Here is a 23,086-nt window from a genome sequence, read left to right as displayed (position 1 = left end):
CCTCATGGATCTTATTTGAGCATTGAAATTAGAGTGAGATAAATTTTTCTTGGTGTTAACCTAAGAATTGATTGAAATTGCTTTTATTCGTTTTAGGAAATCTACTTTCTTCAATGTGTTAACCAATAGTCAGGCTTCAGCAGAAAACTTCCCGTTCTGCACTATTGATCCTAATGAGAGCAGAGTACCTGTGCCAGATGAAAGGTTTGACTTTCTTTGTCAATACCACAAACCAGCAAGGTAAGAGATATTTTATGCTATTTATTTGGTGATTTTGTGTAGATTGGGCAGACGTTTAAAGTCATATAGAAGAGTTTTTCTTTTAAAATTAATGTAGCATTATTGTTTTGGGTGATTATAAAAGTAATGCAGAGGGCTGGGCGCGGTGGCTCACACCTGTAATCTCAGCACTTTGGGAGGCCCAGGAGGGCAGATCACAAGGTTAGGAGTTTGAGACCAGCCTGGCCAACATGGTGAAACCACTGTCTACTAAAAATACAAAATTTAGCTGGGTGTGATGGCAGGTGCCTGTAATCCCAGCTACTTGGGAGGCTGAGGCAGGAGAATTGCTTGAACCTAGGAGGTGGAGGTTGCAGTGAGCCAAGTTACGCCACTGCACTTCAGCCTGGGCAACAGAGCAAGACTCCATCTCAAAAAGAAAAAAAGTAATGCAGAGTATGGAGAAGGGTGTAGAAGGGTATACCCAGTTGTTAACATTGCAATTATTTTTTTCTGGGGAGTATGAAATGGAGTAATTAGTCTGTATTATGTGATCTCGTTCATGTAAAACTAAATGTGTTTGTTTATATGCATTAAAATGTATGAAATGATCATAGACTAACTGATGATTATCTCTGGGTAGTAGAATTTTTAGGTGATTTTTACTTTATTCTTATATTCCTCTATGTTTGAATTTTTTTACAATAAGCATGTATTATATCTTCAATTAAAAAAATTAGTAAAACTGTTTTATTAGGAAAAAGTGAGATAGTTTAAGTTCATTGTAGGAAGTTCAGACAGTAGGGAAATGTATAATGAGAGGGGTGAAAACCACCTCTACTTCCTCTACCTTGATATAACAGTTGTAAATACTTTGGGGATATATCCTTCCATAATTTCCTGACTTTGTGCACACTTACTTACAGAAATAGAATACTTGTTTTACTTGGGATATTATTAATATCTTTCTGGATTAAGCAATACAGACTTAAGTAATAATTTCTAATATAATACTTATATTTATTGCTATATTATATGAATGTAGCACAGTTTACCATTTGCTTATTATTGATAATTTAATTTGTTTTTAATATTTTACTATTTTTAATGTCCTGATAAATCCCAGGTTTCTGTCTGGTGTCCTGAACTCTGCAGAGCTCCAGATTTCTATATCTAACTGCCTCCTTGATATTGACACTTGGAGGTCTGAATAGGTGCCTTAGACTTGATATGTCCAAAATGACCTCTTGATTTCACCTTCTTGCACCAAATTCTTCTTTAGGACTGCCATAACTCAATAAATAGCACTGTCATTTCCTCAGTTGCTTAAATCAGTGCCCACCATTTATCTTTGATTCTTCTCTCCCCTCACCCCGTATCCAGTCTTATCAGCAATTTTGTGAGTTCTAATTACAAAGTATATACTGAACTCATTCACTTTTTTCACTTTCACTTACTAGTTGTAGCATCCATTGATTTTTTTTGATGAATTAATTTTTACTATGAGGATTCTCACATGGTGATTTTGTAATTCTATCATTCCTCCTTCATTTGTTACTATTGTACTGTAAGGAAAAGCTTTCTCATCTTCATCTGTTCATTCATGTATTTATTCAGATGAGTGTTATTTTATTGGTTTTAATCTGTCACAAACATTGATTTGATGCTCAAATTATATCCCTCAGATTGGCTCTTCAGGCTGACTTCAGTGTCCTTTCTAAAACCTTTTTATTTTTAAATGATTTTAAATTTATATAAAAGCTGCAAAAGTACACAAGTGCTTATATACCCTTGCATACCCAGATTCTTAGAACTTTTGAGAATAAGTTGTAGACATGATGCCATATTATACTTCGGTTCTTTAGTTTGTATTTACTAAATACAAAGATATCCTCCCACACAACCATAGTAAAACATCAAAATCAGGGTAGTTTACTATGGGATTAACACTGACCCCATATTACCATCTAATTCATAGACTTTATTTAGATTTTTTCAGTTGTTCCAATAATATGCTTTGTTGCATCTAAACCAGGATCATGTGTTTGTTCAGTTGTTTTATCTCATTTTTTCCTTTTCTTTTCTTTTTAAAATAGAGATGGGGTCTTGCTGTGTTGCCCCAGGGTGGTCTTGAACTGTCGGCCTCAAGCATTCCTCCTGCCTCATCCTCCCAAAATGGTGGGATTACAGGCATGAACTACTGTGCCTGGCCTTTCTTTTCTTTCTTTCTTTTTTTTTTAAAGACAGAATCTTACTGTGTTGCCCAGGCTGGAGTGCAGTGGTGTGATCACAGCTCACTGTAGCCTCAAACTCCTGGGCACGGTCAAATGATTCTCTCACCTCAGCCTCCTGAGTAGCTGGGACTACAGGCACATGCCACTGTGCCTGGCTAATTTTTAAATTTTTTGTAGAGATGAGGTCTTGCCATGTTGCCTAGGCTGGCTTGAACTCCTGGGCTCAAGTAATCCTCCTGTCTTGGCCTCCCAAATTTGTGCTGAGCCCCACCAGCCTGTTTCTATTGAAGAACATTAATAAGGCTGGGTGCAGTGGCTCACGCCTGTGATCCCAGCACTTTGGGAGGCCGAGGTGGGCGGATCACCTGAGGTCAAGAGTTCAAGACCAGCCTGACTAACATGGAGAAACCCCATTTCTACTAAAAATACAAAAGTAGCCAGGCGTGGTGGCCCATGGCTGTAATCCCAGCTACTCAGGAGGCTGAGGCAGGAGAATCGCTTGAACTTGGCAGGCAGAGGTTGCAGTGAGCCGAGATGGCGCCATTACACTCCAGCCTGGGCAATAAGAGCAAAACTCTGTCTCAAAAAAAGAACAAAAGAAATTCCTGCCAAAAAAAAAAAAAAAAAAAGAACATTAATAAATGTTTTTGGTAGTCTGTGTTCATTACAGTATAGCGATTAAAAATATTTTTAACATCATTTTAGTCTCGAGAGTTCTAAAGTAGTATTTTATTCTAGAAGTATTTTGTTCAAGTAGTCATGAGATCATTAGTGTAATACATCAGAAATTCCTGAATTAAATCTCAAGTTTTAATTTTTTGAGATATTGTATTAATAGTTTAAACCTTATCCTAGCCATAAATCACAAATCAGAATTGAGAAGCTCATTTTCAATAGAAAATAGAATCTCAGAGCTGAATATCTTCCTGTCTAGTTTCCTCATAAAAAGAAACTTGAAGCCTAGAAAGATGAAATAATTTGTTCATGGTCACACTTATAGTTATGTCAACCAGAAATAGAACTCAAAGCTTCTCACTTCAAATTTAGGCCATTCTACCCAAATGCATGCTACTTACTGTACTTCTGCATTAGTCCATTTTGTATTGCTGTAAAGGGTTACCTGAGGCTGGGTAATTTATAAAGAAAATAGGTTTATTTGGCTCATGGTTCTGCAGGCCATATAAACACAGCACCAGCATCTGTTTGGCTTCTGGCGAGGCCTCAGAAAGCTTTTTTTTTTGAGAGGGAGTTTCGCCATTGTTGCCCAGGCTGGAGTGCAATGGCGCGATCTCAGCTCACTGCAACCTCCGCCTCCTGGGTTCAAGTGATTTCCTGCCCCAGCCTCCTGAGTAGCTGGGATTACAGGCATGTGCTACCACACCCTTCTAATTTTGTATTTTTAGTAGAGATGGGGTTTCTCCATGTTGGTCAGGCTGGTCTCAAACTCCCGACCTTAGGTGATCCACCCACCTTGGCCTTCCAAAGTGCTGAGATTACAGGCGTGAGCTACTGCACCCGGACGAGGCAGCTTTAACTCATGGCCAGAAGATGAAAAGGGGAGTGGGTGTGTCACATGGAGACAGGGGGAGCAAGAGAGAGTGGAGAGAGGCACCAGACCATTTTAAACAACCTGCTCTCCAGTGAACTAACAGAGCGAGAACTCACTCATTACTATGGAGAGGGCACCAAGCCATTCATGAGGGATCCACCCCTGTGACCCAAACGCCTCCCATCAGGCCCCACCTCCACCATTATGCATCACATTTCAACATAAGTTTTGGAGGTGACAGAACATCCAAACTATATCAACTTCATATTTATCATATGAGTGGTTTTAGTTGTTAGAAATATCATTTAGGATGAATTTAGTTGCCCTTAACACAGTGACTTAAAGAGCTGATTTATTGAGTTAGTAACAGGTAGCACAGTGTTTAGCTCAGTGATATCATCAAAGGCCTGGCTTCTTTCCCCTCTTAAATTTACTTTATCAACTTGACCATAAGGTTGTCTTCCCCTTGTGGTCACAGGATAGATCTGTGTACTTTCTCATCCATGTTCAGAGTGAAACGGGATTGCTTCTAGAAGTTCTCCCAGAAGACTGATGAGCTTCTATTTAACAGCCTCCTACACCCCCTCCAGTAAACCTCTTCTTAAGTCTTTTCATGTCTTTTTTGTTTTTTAAGAGGTGGAGTCTCACCATGTTGCCCAGGCTGAACTTGAACTCCTGGGCTCAAGCCATCCTCCCTCCTGCCTCAGCCTCCCAAATACTTGGGACTACAGATGTATGCCACCATGCCTGGCTTCTTAAGTTCTTTGAGGCAATTAGGGCAAGGTGAAGGTCCTAGAATTTTTTTACTTTCCCTAGGAATGCGATTAAACTGCTTAGTGAAGGCCGGAGCTACATGCCCCACTTCTAGAGTTAGGGGTAGAGCAAGCTTCTCCAAAGCGCTGGGCTCTGCTGGAGAGGAATGGCTACCAAAATGAAAATCAGTATAGGTACCGAGAGGGGGCAGTGGATGCTGGGGAGGCAGTCACTGTGTCCAACAACAAAAAACTAACCACATTTATGTGGTTTTAGTGGATTTGGTGGTAACAATAATCAAGTAATTTCAATCTGTAATACTTCATAGAATAATTATTTTGAAAGGACTCATTTTCCATGCCAATAATAGGGAAGTCTTTTGTGGAACTTTTATGTTGTATTTTATCGGGTAGTGAAATTGACATTCTGAAAAATGAATGCTCTTGAAAATTGACAAAGGATACACAATTACATTATATATACCTTTGTCATATGACATTAAAAGTAGCTTTTATTTATTGATATACTTAAATCTCCATTTTTACATGGCAAACTGATTTTCCTAACTTGGTTTTTAACTGGTGTTAAATGTGCCTTTATTTAGCAAAGCAAAGGTTATTTTGTATATAGCCTAATTTGGTTGCTGTTATCAACAGCTAGGTTATTACTATGCTGATAACTGGTTCTCAGCATTACACGCTTTTTTTTTTTTTTTTTTTGTCTATGTAACATGTGGGTGATCAAATGCAAACCCAGACAGCCTGTGTTTGAATCCCAGTTTTGTCACTGCTGGCTGAGTGATCTTGAATACAATAGATTTCGTAACTCCTTTAAGGCATAATTTCCTTATCTGTAAAGTGGGCTTAATAAATAGCATCCATCTTATAGAGTTAATTTGAACTTCGAAGTGAGATAATACATGTAGAATACTTAATTTAGTGTCTGGCACAAAGTTAGTTGGCTCATTTTATGATGATTACCTCAGCATACTCTAAACATTCTTCACCGCTTTTGAGTGTGTATGCATGTGCCAATAGAACTTTATAGTAAAATTAATGATAAGAGTTTTAATTTCAGAAACACGATAAATACATTTATTCTGTTTTAGTTTTCTCACTTATTATCCTAGGTAAGAAAGTCCAAATGTATTACAAGGCCATTTCTAATTTTTTTTGGGGGGGAGGGGTGGATATTCATTTATCAAATCATTATTGTTCCATTGTTCTAGAAAGGAAAGAATTTATGTGAAATGTTTGGAGAATTCATTTGGTTGATAGATAAGTTTTTAGTACTGTTTTATAATAAAGCCATCTTTTGTTTTTCAGCAAAATTCCTGCCTTTCTAAATGTGGTGGATATTGCTGGCCTTGTGAAAGGAGCTCACAATGGGCAGGGCCTGGGGAATGCTTTTTTATCTCATATTAGTGCCTGTGATGGCATCTTTCATCTAACACGTAAGTACAGTTGTTTATTTAATCATTGATTTCATTCAGATCAGTGTTTTCTTTCCATTAGTGCACAAATAAAATTAGAAATGACTAATGGAAGATTGCTTTGCTTTACCAGATGAATCTTGGGTTTGTCTGTAAATCTGTGACTTTAATGTTACTTAGTATCATCTCCGTATCTGAAGGCTTATTCCATAGCAAGTATATGCTGCATTGAGATTATATTCTAATTGAACTTTATTCCCTGTTCTGGATTAGAGCAATCAAGAAGTGTTTCTATATGGAACTTTGTTCATTGTAAAGGCATTCTGAAATTGTCTTAAATTGTGGAACTTTATTGCTTTTCTGTGTGTTAAGGAGGCAGAATTGTTAGAGAAGGGGATTCTGATTATTTAACAACAGAGAAAGGCTTCTGGGTTATCTATTAGAGATGAAAGGATTAAAGAGAAACTATAGATCAGCTAGTCCTTATGGAGAGAGGAATAAAAAGGAAAGAGAAAAAATAGAACTGTGGCTTAGTTTGGGCTCTGTTGACTGACTATAAAAGTGAGCCAATCACATAGTAATTTTCTGACAAAATAGAGTTTAGGTTAAGGCTTAGGTCAAGGCTGTACTTTGTGTTAATAGTATTATAATGAGCAAATTAATAGAAACAAGAAAACACAAGTTAGAGGTGAGAGGGCCAGCTGTGGTCTGGTTAAGTGCATTTGTTTCTGGTCCTCAACTAGATAACTATAGTAATTGAGAGTGAGCATTTAGAAAATATAGCAATTTGACTAATTTTTTGGTCATTTGAATAAAGTAATAATAAAATTCTGCCGGTACTTTTTGTGTGCCTTTTATAAAACACCATTTACCTCTGTGGTTTGCATAAGCTGGCTAGAAAAAAGATTTGTTTGCCTAGTATTAGGTTGGTGCAAAAGTAATTGCAATTTTTCCAACATAATGCCCAAAACTGCAATTACTTTTGTACCAACCATATAATTCATTTGTATTGTATTACAAAACCCCATGACAGACAATTTGAGAAGCATTGATCTAGGTAGTTTAAATTTGAGTGAAGGTATGGTGAGACCTCTGGAAAGTCTAGATAAAAGAATGAGGCTGTGATGGGGAAGTGATCCAGTTTTGTAGAGAAGTTTTAACTAAAGCCTGTACATTGGCAGAACGTCTGTTTTCCTGACTGGTTTTCTTCTGGTTTTGATGACTGATGTGAGGATTTCATAGAGAAGGTGGAGTGAAGTGTGACTCCTGGATTTCTGGACCAGGTCACTTGAATGAATTGTGATACCATTTGTTGAAACGTTAAACACAGAAAAAGCAGCAAGTATTGAGAGAGATGATGATGAGTTCAGTTTGGGACAATTTAAAAAATTTTGTAGTTGGGGCATCCTGATAGGTGTCTGTCAGAAAGTAGAATTGATAGGACGCACGTGACAGAAGGATCAGGGCAAGAGAACTGAAGATTTGGGTATGAGAAAGTGAGTTGATGGGTGGAAAAGAACTTAAAATAGAGTGGGAGTGAAAATAGGAGAGCACTGAAAAATGGAAGGCTTATGGATCTGATTCCCTGATAAGGTTTCATAACAGGTAGGTTGAGTGTAAGGCTGTCATGTGGTTAGGGAGGGATATTTGACTTAAAATTTTCCAAGCTGGAGCAATTTAGGATGATGGTAAGGTCCTGATGATGTTGGTAATAAAAACATCTCTGGTTTTGTTTTTTCTTACATAATATTCATTTGATGTGGTTTTCTAACCCTTGTGGGGGGGAAATGAATTTGGTGAGGAGCATACATACTATATTGTATTTAAGTCAGGCTAAAGATACCATCATTAAGGAAGGAAAGAAAATCCAATTAAAGTAGATACTATGCTCTCTTAGAATGATTGATCTCAGAATGTGAAAGTGCCAAAATATGCATCTTAGAATTGATGAAATACAGTGTATATATCATTGTATAGTACATAGAGCACTGAATGATACATTTATAATCAGAATTTTTAAAAAATCCTTAGATTTATAGTCAGAAAAAAAGACTTGTAGAGATTAGAAAGATTATGGATTACTTTGAGGCTATGAAAATTGATAATTCTTTAATTTCAACAGTCAGATATATGTTAGTGTTTAGAGTACTTTTCAGCTTTCTATTAGAACATCCAAAAGTTAGGGGACAGAAAAAATTGTTAATGAGAAGTTTTAGTTTATCACTGAATTTTAATTTATTAATATCATGTTTCTCTCCATTAATTTGATTAATTTTTAAAAATTAACTTTTGCCTCACCTTGTTTACTTCCCTTGGCTATTAGAAATACGTAAAATATATACATTGTTGCAAACACATATACTTGTTTAAAATGCAAATACTCATCTTGGTGGATTTGCTTTGGCTTTAAATCTTTAAATCACTCTATCTTATTCATTTGACTGATTTGACTCTTATAAGTGTGCTAGATGCTGAGGGATGTATTGGTAAGTAAAAACAGATGTGACCATTTTTCTCATGAGCTTATAATACAGTGGAGGATACAGACATTGAATAAAATGGTCACATAAATATTAGATGTCTTTCTAGTTGTGTACAAGGAGAAAGGAATATGTGTGTGAGTATGCAGTGTTACCTTGAGGAGGTGACAGTGATGCTGAGAGGTAAAAGCTGAATGGGAACTAAGTTAGCAAAAGGAGGAAAGGAAAGATTATTATTCAGAGTAAATGGTTTGTTTCAAGGCCCTATGGTAGAAAGGAGCCTGCTGCCTTAAGAACTGCCATGGTGGTTAGAATGAATGATGAGGAGTAGGAGCGATGGAAAAGAGCCCAGGGATATAGTTAGGGATGTGATTAAGTTCACCATATTAAAGATATCCATCTCAAATGGCTTAAATCTAAAGGATTTTATTTATTTATTTGAGACGGAGTCTTGCTCTGTCCCCCAGGCTGGAGTGCAGTGGCATCATCTCAGCTCACTGAAACCTCCACCTCCCAGGTTCTAGCAATTCTCGTGCCTCAACCTCTCCAATACCTGGGATTACAGAGGCACACCACCACACCAGGCTACTTTTTGTATTTTTAGTAGAGACGGGATTTCACCATGTTGGCCAGGCTGGTCCTGAACTCCTCACCTCAAGTGATATGCCCACCTCAGCCTCCCAAAGTGCTGAGATTACAGGTGTGAGCCAATGTGCCCAGCCTAAATATAAAGGATTTTAAATGGACAGTTGAGGTGGGGATGGAGGCAGATGAAATTGTTCCAGTAGCTTATTTTGCAATTACAGTATTCAGTTGAGTTGCACTTTTAATGTTTTAACCAATCAAAATGGGCTGAGCACGGTGGCTCATGCCTGTAACCCCAGCATTTTGGGAGACTGGGGCAGGCAGATTGCTTGAGTTCAAGACCAGTCTGGGCAACATGGTTAGACTCCTGTCTCTACCAAAAATACAAAAAATTACCTGGGTATGGTGGCATGTGCCTGTGGTCTCAGCTACTCGAGGCTGGATTGGGAGGGCTGCTTGAGCCTGTGAGGCAGAAGTTGCAGTGAGCCAACATTGCGCCACTGCACTCCAACCTGGGTGGCAGAGTGAGACCCATCGCAAAAAAAAAAAAAAAAAAAAAAAAAGGGAAATAAAAATGGAGTAAGTTGCCAATAGTTTGAATTTTCATTTTGTATAAAACTATATTTCCAAGATACTGATAATGATTTCCCTAGATGATGTATGAGCATAAACAATATAGAATACTTAGAATACTTTTTTTTTTTTTTTTTTTAAAAGAGTCAGGGTCTTGCTATGTTATCCGGGCTGGTCTTGAACTCCTGGACTCAAGCAGTCCTCCGCCTTGGCCTGCCAAAGTGCTGGGATGACAGTCATGAGCCACCATGTCTGGCCAGTAATGTGTAAAGCTTCTTTCACACACAACATGTATTTGCCCAGGTGTGGTGGCTCATGCCTATAATCCTAGCACTTTGGGAGACCTACGCAGATCACTTGAGCTTAGGAGTTCAAGATTGGCCCGGGAAGCACAGGGAGACCACATTGCTACAAAAAAAAAAAAAAAAAAAAAAAAAAAAATTAGCCGGCCTTGGTGGCCTGTGCCTTGTAGTTCCAGCTACTTGCAAGGCTGAGGCAGGAGAATCACTTGAGCTCAAGAGTTCGAGGCTGCAATGACCCGTGATTGCACCACTGTACTCCAGCTTGGATGACAACAAGATCCTCTCTCTAAAAAAGTAAAAAAGATTAAAAGAATCTATACATGTTACTTAGTTTGTTTACCCCCAAATAATGTCCCTTCCCACCCCTGGGGTTTGCTGCCTAATGTAAAGGTATTTCAGATCCTTACCCCCATTAGTCATTTAGAGTTTTCGCTGAAGTTTTATTTTCAGTAGGTTTGTTTGCAAAGTGTACTAATGAGGACATGCAAGATAGTAGAAATAATGAAAGATTATTTTCTTGTTTGAATATGTGCAGATCTGGAGTTACTGTAGTTTTTTAAAGTATATTTTTGAAGTTACTGTATGCTAACTCGTAACTATGGATTCAGCTATATAAACGGGAGTTTATCTTTCACTAAACAAGTGCTGCTGAGGTGAAAGTTAGGTCTTATTTTGACACTTAATAAATATAACAACTGTCACAATTTGCATGAGGAATTACAAGCGCTCATCTTTTAATTCTGGTGGTTTTTTTTTCATCAGGAAAGCTTTGTGAGAAGTGTTTTTACAGTACAAATGAATGTCTGCTTATTAAATTTAATTTGAAAACAGAATCAGTCTTCATTTATCGGAGGGTCACTTATTTTTCTTGCCCTAGTTTAAATCCTTGGAATACTTTTCCAAAAAAATATTGGTTCTTCATTGATAGTAAGGAGCTGAAAAAAAAAATTCAAAGCCAGTTGCAGTGGCACATGCTGGTAATCCTAGCTACTCAGAAGGCTGAGGCCCGAGGGTTGTTTGAGCCCAGTAGTTGAGGTTGTAATGTGTTATGATTGTGTCTGTGACTAGCCACTGCACTGTAGCCTGGGCAACACAGGGAGACTTTGCTTCTTTAAAAAAAAAAGAAAGAGAATACTAATTCAAGAATGACCTAATAATCTGCTGTCTAGGTGAAGCTTCACGTATAGTTAATTGAAGATTCTCATCTTGTGTGTAAGCCCAGTTTGCAGCAAATGTGGACTAATTTTATATAGCAGGTAGATGCAGCATTAAAAATTTTTCTATACACAATAATATGGATGGATCTCAAAATAATTATGCTGAGTGGAAGAAGGCAGTCCAAAAAAAGAGCGTATACTATGATTCCATTTATATAAGATTCTAGAAAATGCATACTAATTAGAAAGCAGATCACGGTAGCCTGGGGGAGGGGCAGAGAGAGGGATTATAAAGGGCTGTGAGGAAACTCTTGGGGGTGGTGGATATGCTCATAATCTTGTTTGTAGCGATGGTTTCACAGTTGTATGCATATGTCAAGACATGTATACATCTGACTGTACACTTTTTGCACATTTTGTTGTATGTCACTTTCACCTCATTAAAGCAAAAAAAGTGGGAAAGAAAACTTTTCTTATACTTTTCCTTTTAGGGGAGCTTTGCTTGTACTCTGTTTACTTTGTTTCAGCACTGTAAGCATTGGAAATAATGTCATATTTTTAGATAATAATTAGCAGGTTGGTGCAGCTATTTGTATTGATTTAAAAATGAAAATAGGGCTGGGTATAGTGGCTCATACCTGTAATCCTAGCACTTTGGGAGGCTGAGGCGAGTGGATTAGTTGAGCCCAGGAGTGCGAGAGCAGCCTGGGCAACATAGTGAGATCTCATCTCTAGAAAAAAAAATTGAAAGGAAAAATAAAACCTGATTATTTTTGAGCCTTAACATTTTATGAGGAACTTTGGGTTTTGGTGCAATTGTAGTGAAATTATTTCTCTCTGATACATCAGTCTTGGAAGTACAAAATATTTTCAGTTACAGAATTTGTTAAACTTGATTCCAAAATACAGTTGACCCTTGAACATATTGGGGTTAGGGGAGCTGACCCTTGCACAGTTGAAATTTGGATATAACTTTTAACTCCCCAAAAACTTAACTACAAATAGCCTACTGCTGACTGGAAGCCTTACAAATAATATAAACTATTAACACATATCTTGTATGTTATATATTTATATTCTATATTCTTACAATAAAGTAAGCTAGAGAAAAGAAAATGTTTTCAAGAAAATCATGGCCAGGTGCGGTGGCTCAGGCTTGTAATCCCAGCATTTGGAGGCTGAGGGAGGAGGATTGCTTGAGTCTAGGAGTTTGAGACCAGCCTGGTCAACATAGAGAGATGCACATCTACAAAAGATAACATTAGCCAACATTGTGGCGTGCACCTGTAGTCCTAGCTACTCAAGAGGCTGAGGCAGGAGGATTGCTTGAGCCCAAGAGTTTGAGGCTGTGGTGAGCTATGATTGTGCCACTGTACTCCAGCCTGGGTGACAGAGTGAGACCCTGTCTTAAAAATAAAAAGGAAGAGAATATGCATTTACAGTACTATACTGTATTTTATTGATACTGTCATCTATTCACAAGATGAATTGTTTGTCTGAAATGGCAGTAACCCCAGGTGCAGACCTCAGTCTATAGTCCATATCAAGCAGTTCACCTTTTTCTTGTATTGTCAATGACTTTTCTCTGCTTCTTGGGAGCATTTCCAGCATCACTAATAGCACTTTGTATAGGTCCCATAATGTTATTTTTTATTTTATTATTATTGTTTTAGAGATAGGGTTTAGCTCTGTTGCTCAGGCTGGAGTGCAGTGGTACAATCATAGCTCATTGCAGCCTGGAACTCCTTGGCTCAAGTTATCCTCCTGCCTCAGCCCCTCAAGTAGCTAGGACTACAGGTGTGCACCACGATACCCAGCTAATTATATATATATGTTTTTTTTTGTAGATACAGGGTCTTGCTGTGTTGCCAGGCTGGTCTCAAACTCCTGGGCTCAAGCAGTCCTCCTGCCTTGGCCTCCCAAAGTGCTGGGATTACAGGTGTGAGCCACTTGCCTGGCTTATGTTATTCAACATTTATAGTATTGCGACCGTGATGAAAAATATTAATATGCAGGAACCTCAAGGGATTACTTTTTACAGCAATACACGATTTACTGGAGAAATGAACTGCTCATGTGATGATGATTAATGTCTCACAGTGTTTTAAGATAAGGATACTCGCAACACTCAAGCTTATCCCAATAGCAACCGGAGGTGGCTGTGAAATAATTGTGGTAGTACAATATGGACTACAGTTAACTTTATGCAGTTATGATTTTATATGGCATTTTTAGTTTATTTACATTTCCCTTAAATGTGAATGGTTCCATGTATGGTCTGTAAGTGTGTCTAAGTTTTGATAAATTTTAACTTTTTATAATAGAGTTGTATATGTTTTACAGTAGTAAGTGATAAAATTGACAAGTATCTATGTATATTTTATGCATGCATGGCATACCTAGTTTTTTCTTATTTTTTTCCATATTTCTAGGCTACATGTTTCATCTACAAGTTTTTTCAAATTGTTGCAAATCTTCAAAAATTTTTCCATTATAGTTATTGAAAAAAAGTCTGTGTGTAAGTGAATCCTTGAAATTCAAACCCTTGAAATTCAAACCTAAGTTCAAGGATGAACTGAAGTATTTATTGACGAGTTTATTAGTAAATTTGTTATGTGAAGCATTTAAAAATATTTGTAAAGTTCAGGAGTTTACATATTTTATTTTACAAATTGTCATACAGTAACGTAACATTCTGGGTTTACAGTTCTATGAATTTAACATGCTTATAGATTCATAAAACCACCACAAGAGTATGGCTACAGAACACTTTCATCACCCCAAAAGCTCCCTTATTCTTTTATGGATCTTTTAGGTGTCTTTAAATACCAGAATGTTCTTTTCATTCTTGTTGTTTTGGAAATATTGCTCTTATTTTCTTCCCAAGTTTGCTTTTTAAAAATTCTTTTTTTTTTTTTTTGAGACAGTCTCACTCTGTCGCCCAGGCTGGATTGTAATGGCGTGATCTTGACTCACTGCAACCTCCACCTCCTGGGTTCAAGCAATTCTCTTGCCTCAGCCTCCCGAGTAGCTGGAATTCCAGTCACCTGCCACCATGCCTAGATAATTTTTGTATTTTTAGTAGAGACGGGGTTTCACCATGTTGGCCAGGCTGGTCTCGAACTCCTGACCTCAGGTGATCCACCCACCTCGGCCTCCCAAAGTGCTGGGATTACAGGCATGAGCCACCACACCCAGCCCCTTTTTAAAATGCTTAACAAAATTTTGTGTTAAACCAAACTAAATTTTGAACTAACGGGCAGAGCTGCCTATTTCTGAAACATATAAAATGTCTGGAAAATACAGGATAATATGAAAATGGCAAGACTCTTGTGTTTGTTAAATTTTTCCACCCAAGGGCCCTAACCACAAAGGATAAGGAACATGATGACTTTTGGTACGTGGTGTAGTGCCACACACTTTACTTCAAGGAAAAGTTTTTAGAATCTCATGGTTTTTTGTTTTCTGTACTTCCAGCAGTCCCCAGTTTGAGAGGCAGGATCTTAGGTTAAGATATAACCCTAGGGCAACCAAGAGGCCTACCTGACCAAACTACTAAGTGCAACTTACAATTATAATAATGAATATTTTTATAGCACTTTGCTTAGTTAGTACTGTTTATTTATTTATTTTTTTGAGGCGGAGTCTCTCTCTGTTGCCCAGGCTGGAGTGCAGTGGCACAGTCTTGGCTCACTGCAACCTCTGCCTCCTGGGTTCAAGCTATTCTCATGCCTTAGCCCTCTGAGTAGCTGGGACTACAGGCGTGCACCACCACGCCTGGCCAATTTTTGAATTTTTAGTAGAGACGGAGTTTTACCATGTTGGCCAGGCTAGTCTCCAACTCCTGACCTCAAATGATCTGCCTGCCTCGGCCTCCCAAAGTGCTGGGATTACAGGCGTGAGGTACTGCGCCTGGCCTTGCTTTATTGTTTTTAATGATGCATTGTTGGGTTTTTTTTTTTGGTGAAAGTAGGTTTTAAATTTCAACACTTTTTTCATTTTTTATATTTAAAAAAATTATGGTTAACATAAAATTTGCTACTTAATAATTTTTAAGTATAGAGTTCAGTGGCATTAAGTACATTCACATGTACTTTTAAAAAATTTCAAATGACATTGCTAATGAATACCCTTTTTAAAAAAACTTTTATGATAGATTTTTCTCTTTCATCTTCAGTAAACAGAATCATGCTCAGATAAAACGGCCTGCCAAAGATTAAATACAGGAGAAGGAAACAGCAATCATTTTATAGGAAGCAAATTCTTTTTAAATTCATACATACAGTAACTTATCTGAAAGCAGGGTGCGTTATTTGGAAAAACCACTAACTTTTTCTCTAGGGCTCATTGAGCCAATATGACTTCGCCAGTTTTTGGAAGCAGTATAACTTACTATTGCTGGATTTTTAAATATTTGAATATGATGAAGCTATTGATTTCACCAAATCCATAGCCTTTTTTTTTCTTTTGACACATAAAGATCACTGAGTAAAGATTCTTAACTTTTTAAAGCTGTCGTTAGAAGTTTTGAAGTTACATTTCAACAGGAATCTAAGACATTTGTGTGTTATTTGAAGCATAGCACCTTTGGCAGTATCACTATACCTACTGTCAGGCTATTCACAGATAAAACTTGTTAAGGTTTCTCAATAGGTACTTAGAGATATGACCTTGGAGACTAGAAGCAAGAGTGTTGCTTTCTGAGCTATGGGACAGTTTTCTTCCCGGTTTAGAAACGTATAGTAGGAGGGTCTCATATATGGGACTGGTATATAATTAGTTATAGTTGTGGAAAACAAAATTTCAAATATAATTTATTTTCAGCTAAGTTTGCGTGTGCATGTATGTGTGTATGTGTGTTTGACGGTGATGGTGGGAGTAGGGAATATATTGCCCTATTCTTTCCTGAGTTCTGGTCACCAATTGTTGTAGTTAAATTTTCTGCCTGTGGATTTATTTTGAACTTTTTGTGTGAATTTCAGTCACTATACTTTTTCTCGTTAGAGTGTACTCTTTCTAGTTATTAAAAAGAACAGTTAACTGTAAAACAGCCTCAGGCAGGTCCTTCAGGAGCTATCCAGAAGAAGCCATTGTTATCATAGGAGATGACAGCTCCATGGGTGTTATTGCCCCTGAAGACCTTCCAGTGGGACAAGGTGTGGAGGTGGAAGACAGTGACACTGATGATCCTCACCCTGTGTAAGCTTAGGCTACTGTGTGTATTTGTGTCTTAGTTTTTAACAAAAAGGTTTAAAAATAAAAATAAAATTTAAAAAATGGAAAAAAGCTTATAGATAATATAAAGAAAATATTTTTATACAGTTGTACAATGTGTTTGTGATTTAAGCTAATTGTTATTACAAGAGTCCGAACGTTAAAAAAATTAAAAAGTTTATAAAGTAAAAAGTTATGGTAAGCTAAGGTTAATTGATTATTGAAGAAAAAAATTAACATAAATTTAGAATAGCCTAAATGTACATGGTTTATAAAGTCTACACTTGTCTATGGCAATGTTCCAGTCATTCACATTCACTCACCACTCAATCACTGACTTAGCCAGAGCAACTTCTAGTCTGTAAGTTTCATTCATGGCAAGTGCCCTATACAGATGTATGATTTTTTTTGTCTTTTATACTGCATTTTTACTGTACTTTATATTTAAATATGTTTAGATACACAAATACTTACCATTGTGTTACAAGTGCTTTCAGTATTCAGTATAGTAACATGCTATACAGGTTTGTAGCCTAGGAGCAATAGGCTATACCATTTAGCCTAGGTGTGTAGTAGGTTATACCATCTAGGTTTGTGTAAGTACCCTCTATGATGTTCACATAATGATGAAATTGCCTGAAGATGCATTTCTCACATGTGTCCCCATTATTAAGCAACTCATGTCTGTAGTTGGGAGTAGTACTCAATAAGGCAAGTCTGACTCTAAAAACAGCACTGTTTGCCTTTGTACCAGTGCTGACCAATGGAAATATAATAAAAGCCATAAATGTGAGCTACATATGTAATTTAAAATTTTTCTGATAGCCACATTAAAAAAGTTAAAAAGAAACAGGTGAAATCAATTTTAATAATATTTAATGTAACCAAAAATATTATTTCAATATGTCAGTATGTCAGTATGGACTAGCCATATTTCAAGTACTTCTTAATAACTTAATGGTACTTAATATCTTGTGGCTACTTGCTACAGTATTGGACAGCCAAGTCCTGTACTATAAGCATAGAAAAAAATTTGAAAAAGATACATTATACTACTGATAGATTTCTGAAAAATAGAACTGGGGTGGAGGGAGAAATGGGTAATTTTTATTTTTCATTTTAGACCCTTTGCTTTTAAAAAAGTGAATATGTATTATTCTGATTTTTAAATATGAGGAATTTTTCATTTTAAATACCAGTTTTGGATATGATATGTACAAATGATTCAAATATAATTTTCTAGAGTTCTGCATTAAAACAATGATAGGATGATTTTGGCTTAGAATGATGTGATGTATGGAGTTATCAATAATGTATTTCTAAAATGTTTGTTTTTTAAGCTGGGCTAATCATGGTGGTTCTACCAGGATGATTTAGGTAAGGGGTTTACCCTCAGATAATGAACTTAGTGGGTTCTGTTGTTAGAGAACTTACTTCCTCGATTGTTCTCATAGTGTTATGTTTGTACACTCTGTTCTACCATAAAGTGATATTCTAAGAAACTTTAGTGTAGTGAGAGAAAGAGAGAGGGAGTGTGTGTGTGTATGTGTTGTGGGGAGGAGGAAGGGAGGCTAAGGGAAGGGACGGCTGCCCTTACCTCTTTGTCCTAATAACAAATGAATTTCTTTGCACGCAACTGCCTTTTCCCTATTCTGTGTATTCTTGGTGAGGGAATATTATCTAGCTTCCTCCTTCCACCTCAGGAGTGTGAAGGGGCCTTGTCTATCCTCTGCCAGGTAGAGCCAGGAAGTGGCCACTTAACTTAAGCTGGACTTAGAAGGATGCAAAGCTGGAGGGAACATCATTGAGAATTCAGTATTGCATTTCATATGGCCTTTTCTTTTTCAAAGGTAAGAATGATGATAGAGGAAGAAGCACAGCCTTTTAAGTAGATTTCAGCAATCTTATTGTCTTTATACCAGTTGTTTTAATATATGCAGTGCAGAATCACCTAAACAAAATTCTTTTCTTGATTTGTCAAAGCAAAGGAAAACCTATGCTAGTTATGCCAGCCACTGTTGTTTGATATAATCAGTAGTCATCTACTTGCTAGCAAAAAGCATTCCCTTATAGTAGATTTAACTGTATGCAATTTAGGTACAAAAACTTGTGTTTTAGAAAAAATGAGGGTCATTCTATAGCACATATAAAGTTATGACTTAATTATGTGTTTACACCCCTTTCCCTTATACCTTATGAGTAGACAGTTTTGGTTTTATCAGTTTTGCACTCCTTTTGATTATAAATGACCAAACAAATGCTATTACTTAAAAAAATTAATTGTAACTTTGTAATACATGTTAAAAAATGTATATGTAATATATAAAAATTCTAAATGATGTATGCCTATTTTAAACAAAATAGGAAATAATTAAGGTTCAAAATAAAATTTCATGTTTGCCCCTGTTCCCAGTCTCCAGAAGTAACTGCTTTTCCTTGTTTTTAAAATCAGAAAGGACATATGCTTTTCTTCTCCTGATTATATGTGTAGCACATGTATGTTGTACAGTATTCGTTTTCAGTAATTAAAATATGATAGATATAATGTAGAAAGTGAAATCCTATGACATCTACTGTCAGTTTTGGAGCATATGCCTCCAAGTTTGTTTTTATTCTTGAATATATCTTAATGTAAATTGTTGTTAATTTTTTCCCACATGTAGAATAATTCTGTATATACTTCCTTGATGATTTAATTTGATCTTTGATATAATTTTTTCATCTTTCCTTGTCAATATTGATACTTTATTTTTTAGCAGCTATACAGATTTCATTATATGGATATATCATTGGTTAATAGTTCCTTATAATATTGTTATAAACAATTCTGAAGTGAACATTGTTACACAGAACATTCACGTTATTCTTTTGCAAACTTATGTGAATAGTTCTGAAGGATAGATCCCAAGTGAAATTACTATTCTAAAAATATATCAATTTATAATTACATCAATTTATTTCTTCATTTAGGAAAATTCTAAGATCTTCACCTTTACAGTCTTATTAGGCCACCTGGGAGGGGACAGTGAACCAACATTATGATTATTTTTTCTTTAGAGCCCAAGATTCTACTGTATGCAGCTACCAATAGAGTCTCTTTTGCCCCTACTTCTTGAATCTCCTTATCTTAAATTGTTCACCTCTGCTTCAGCCCGAGTTTTTAATCTCTCCCTGCTCCTTTGGAGTTGATGTTTCTTGCTGACCCTTGATTTGGCAGCTAGCCCAATGTGCCCACTCTGTGTGCTCAGGAAACCTAGCCTGGCCCAGGATTCTTGGGCCCTTTCATTTGCTTAGAAAAAAAATTGGAAATTATGTATACTTGGGATATGAAAAACAGCATGTGATAAGTGGCCAGATGAATGGTATATAAAATTAGTCATATATCAGAGAGAGATAGAAGCTCTAGAGATAGTTTGGGTCAGGTTATATAGATATCAGGATGAAAATACAGAATTATTTTTATGAGTAGTAGAATGTATTGATGATTTTTATGCTGGCAAGTGTATAGCTTCGTAAGTGTTTCAGGAAATGTATTAGATTTGAAGAAGACTATAAGATGGGTGATTAGTGAAAACATTGTTTTGTTTATTTATTTATTTAGAAGCTGGATCTCATGATGTTTGTTGCCCAGGGTGGTCTCAAATTTCTAAGCTCAAGCAGTCCTACTGTCTCAGTCTCACAAGCAATAGCTGAAACTACAGTCATGCGCCACCATGCCCAGAGAATGCATTGTTTTAACAGTCCATGTTAGAGGCCTCAAAATAGAAAGGAAGGGACAGACTTGAAAGACGTAGACATGAGTATAGAGTTGATGGTAGTGTTTTTACTAACTTTACGCAGTTTTTGTATATTGTCCATTTATTTGATGCTCTGATACATTAAAGCTATTGTCCTTTCTGCCAAAGTTCTGAGAAGAGAACCTGGCTAAGGGAATAGATAAGAAGTTGTGTGTGTGGAAGTTGGTGATGGATATGCATGGAGGAGGGAGTACAGATATATAGAGTAAACAGAGCACGCCTTATGCTGATAGTACCACTGGTGAGCATCAGGTTTGGTGGGAGAGCTTTGAATAAGAGGGAAATGTATAATCTACTTTCAGCTTTTAAAATTTTCAATTTGACTCCTGGTACTGCTTTGCTCCCATCACATGGTAAATTGATATTGGTGACCATAAAAAAGCTTTAACACCGAATTCGATTTTGAAACATCTTGGACAGACTAAGCCCTATATTCTTCTGAGGTGAGAGGAAGAGAGTCATGAATAGCAAAGATGATTGCTACGTGGTATGTTGTATAGCTGATTAGAGAGGCGCATTTTCAGAGGTGCATTTTTCAGAGGGAGGAAAATTCATACTACCCCTTTTTGGGGCAAAGAAGTTGAGGGAAAGTAGAAATATAGGCATTATAGTAGACCCTTGACCTTTTCTAATTTAATAATAATGGTTTGGACTATTTTTAAGCGATTCTGAAGATACAGGACATGATATTTACTTGTAATTTTGCTGACCCATTAATTTGAATGGCTAGAGCTCAGAGGCTGATCAGCCAAGTGATTATAGCAGATCATTTTGTTGTTTTCTACGCATCCTTCTCCCAGCAGTAACATCAATTTTTTTGCTGTATTTATAAAGTCGTGGATGATAAAGGTTATAGGTGAACTGTATTTATGAGCCTTAATGTCCTTTGCAAATCTAAATAAAGTGTGCAAATTTTGTAACATAGAAATGCATTACAGTCGTCCCTCGCTATATGTAGGGAGATCAGTTCCACGAGTGCCTATATTTTGCATTGGGCCAATACTGTATTTTCTGTCCACATTTGGTTGAAAAGGTCTGTGTTTAAGTGAATCTGTGCAGTTCAAACCTGTGTTGTTCAAGAGTCAACTTTACTTATTTTCTCTCATAATGATATTTGCAATGTTAGACTTAAGTTTTTTTAGCCAATAATTTAATTTCTGTTTGATTTTACTTTTCAATCTGTATTTTCCTTAAAAGAGTCTATTTTAGTAAGTAGAGCATATCAATTTTTTTGAATAACTGCTAGCTGTACTGGTTTTGATGTCACTCTTTATTTTGAAAGATCTATACAGTTTTATAGTTATTAGAAAAATAATTCCATCTCTTGCCCCCATCTCCCCAAATGTGATATTCACCATTGACTGATTTCACTTCTCCCTTGGCCTTCACCACTCATAGGCTGGTCAGACAAGTTCTTAAGGAAATAGAACTAACATCAATCGATGTAGGTGATTTTTGTGCAAATGGTTAGAATTTTTGGCTAGGAAAAATAAAAGCCCTTATCCTTTTTCCTTTGTTATTAATGACAGATGTGACTTCATTCTGTTTTATATCACTGTTCCTCTGTATCTGTTTGAATTTCATATGTTTAAATTGCTCAGGGCTTTAAAAATAAGATTCCAGAGAGCTACTTTAGTTTTGTTGTGGGTGTTTGGTTAAAAAGAGGTGAAGGTGGCACTGATGAAAAAATAGTTTCTAAGTTGCCTTTTTAGTTTATATGGAATTGTAGCCCTTAAGGCATTACAGCTTTATTGAACTGCTAAATGAGAAGGTAAAAATGCCTTCATTTAATTGCTCCCCCCCGCAACTTAGGTTAAGTTAGGTGTTGTTTATATGTCTTGTAAATCACCTTTAGTAACCATGAACATAAATTACTATTTTCAAGAGCCCACCTTCCTCCGCCATAAGCACATCATTTAAAAGTTTTAAATGAGTCACACATTTTTGCCTAGACACAAATTGCCAATATAAAGCTGTCTTTGATTGTATCCTAAAATAATGGAGTTTTTTCCTTGGGTCCTGTAATTTTCTTTTTCAGCAGTATTTATTAAATTACTCTAGTATTGGATTGCAGTAAACAATCTGACCAAAAACCATATGTTTTCTTTGTTTCTTCAGTACAAATTCAATGGGTTAAGTAATTATGCAGTGGTTCTCATCTACATATACAATGCATTCTAATAACCAACTTCTGTTTACTGTGGAAAATATTGCAGCAGTAGGAAGCAGTTCCTTCTACTTTGCATTGTAATATTGTATGAAGCTATTTAATCTACTGGCTATTTACAATTTAATTGCATGAATATATCCTTATATTCATTCATGGTGGTCTGATATCTAAGTGATTGGTGATTGAGGCGTTTGTATTTTTTTCTGGAATATCTTTTCTGACATGTTTTTAAAGGTCTTCTTTCCTGTCCTCTCTGCCCAAAATAGCTGACTGGGTTCTGATACAGAAACTCTGGTATCTTGAAATTCCTCAGGGATGTGAGGGCAACTTCTAAGGTACTGGAGAGTCTCTTGATCTTTAATGATCAGTTTTTGTTTGTTTGTTTGTTTGTTTTTTTAAGAGATAAGGTCTCACCATGTTGCCTAGGCTGTCTTCAAATTTCTGGGCACTAACAATCTTCCTGCCTCAGCCTCCTGAGTAGCTGGGACTGCAGGCTTGCACCACTGTGCCCAACTTAGCATCAAGTTTGAACCTCATTTTTCTTGTCAGAATGCTGTCATTATAACTTAAAAATGTAAGTATTGAGACTGATTTGGTTTTGAAAATGAAGGCATTCGTTGT

At 36.6% G+C, this 23,086-nt stretch overlaps 1 protein-coding gene across 2 annotated transcripts in view; it reads left to right on the top strand.

Moving 5' to 3' along the window:
- The window catches only part of OLA1 (Obg like ATPase 1), a 173,599-nt gene that overhangs the window by 19,465 nt on the left and 131,048 nt on the right, over nt 1-23,086 (top strand). For both annotated transcript variants that reach the window (XM_003949919.6, XM_515918.8), the window contains 2 exons: nt 97-240; nt 6,081-6,208. In XM_003949919.6, coding sequence (XP_003949968.2) covers nt 97-240; nt 6,081-6,208 — 272 coding nt within the window. The remainder of the gene's footprint in view (nt 1-96; nt 241-6,080; nt 6,209-23,086) is intronic.

This window comes from Pan troglodytes, chromosome 13, assembly GCF_028858775.2.
Source record: "Pan troglodytes isolate AG18354 chromosome 13, NHGRI_mPanTro3-v2.0_pri, whole genome shotgun sequence".
Classification (NCBI taxonomy): Eukaryota; Metazoa; Chordata; class Mammalia; order Primates; family Hominidae; genus Pan; species Pan troglodytes.
The sequence above is the reverse complement of the archived record's forward strand: the minus strand, read 5'-3'. Positions and strand labels throughout refer to the sequence as shown.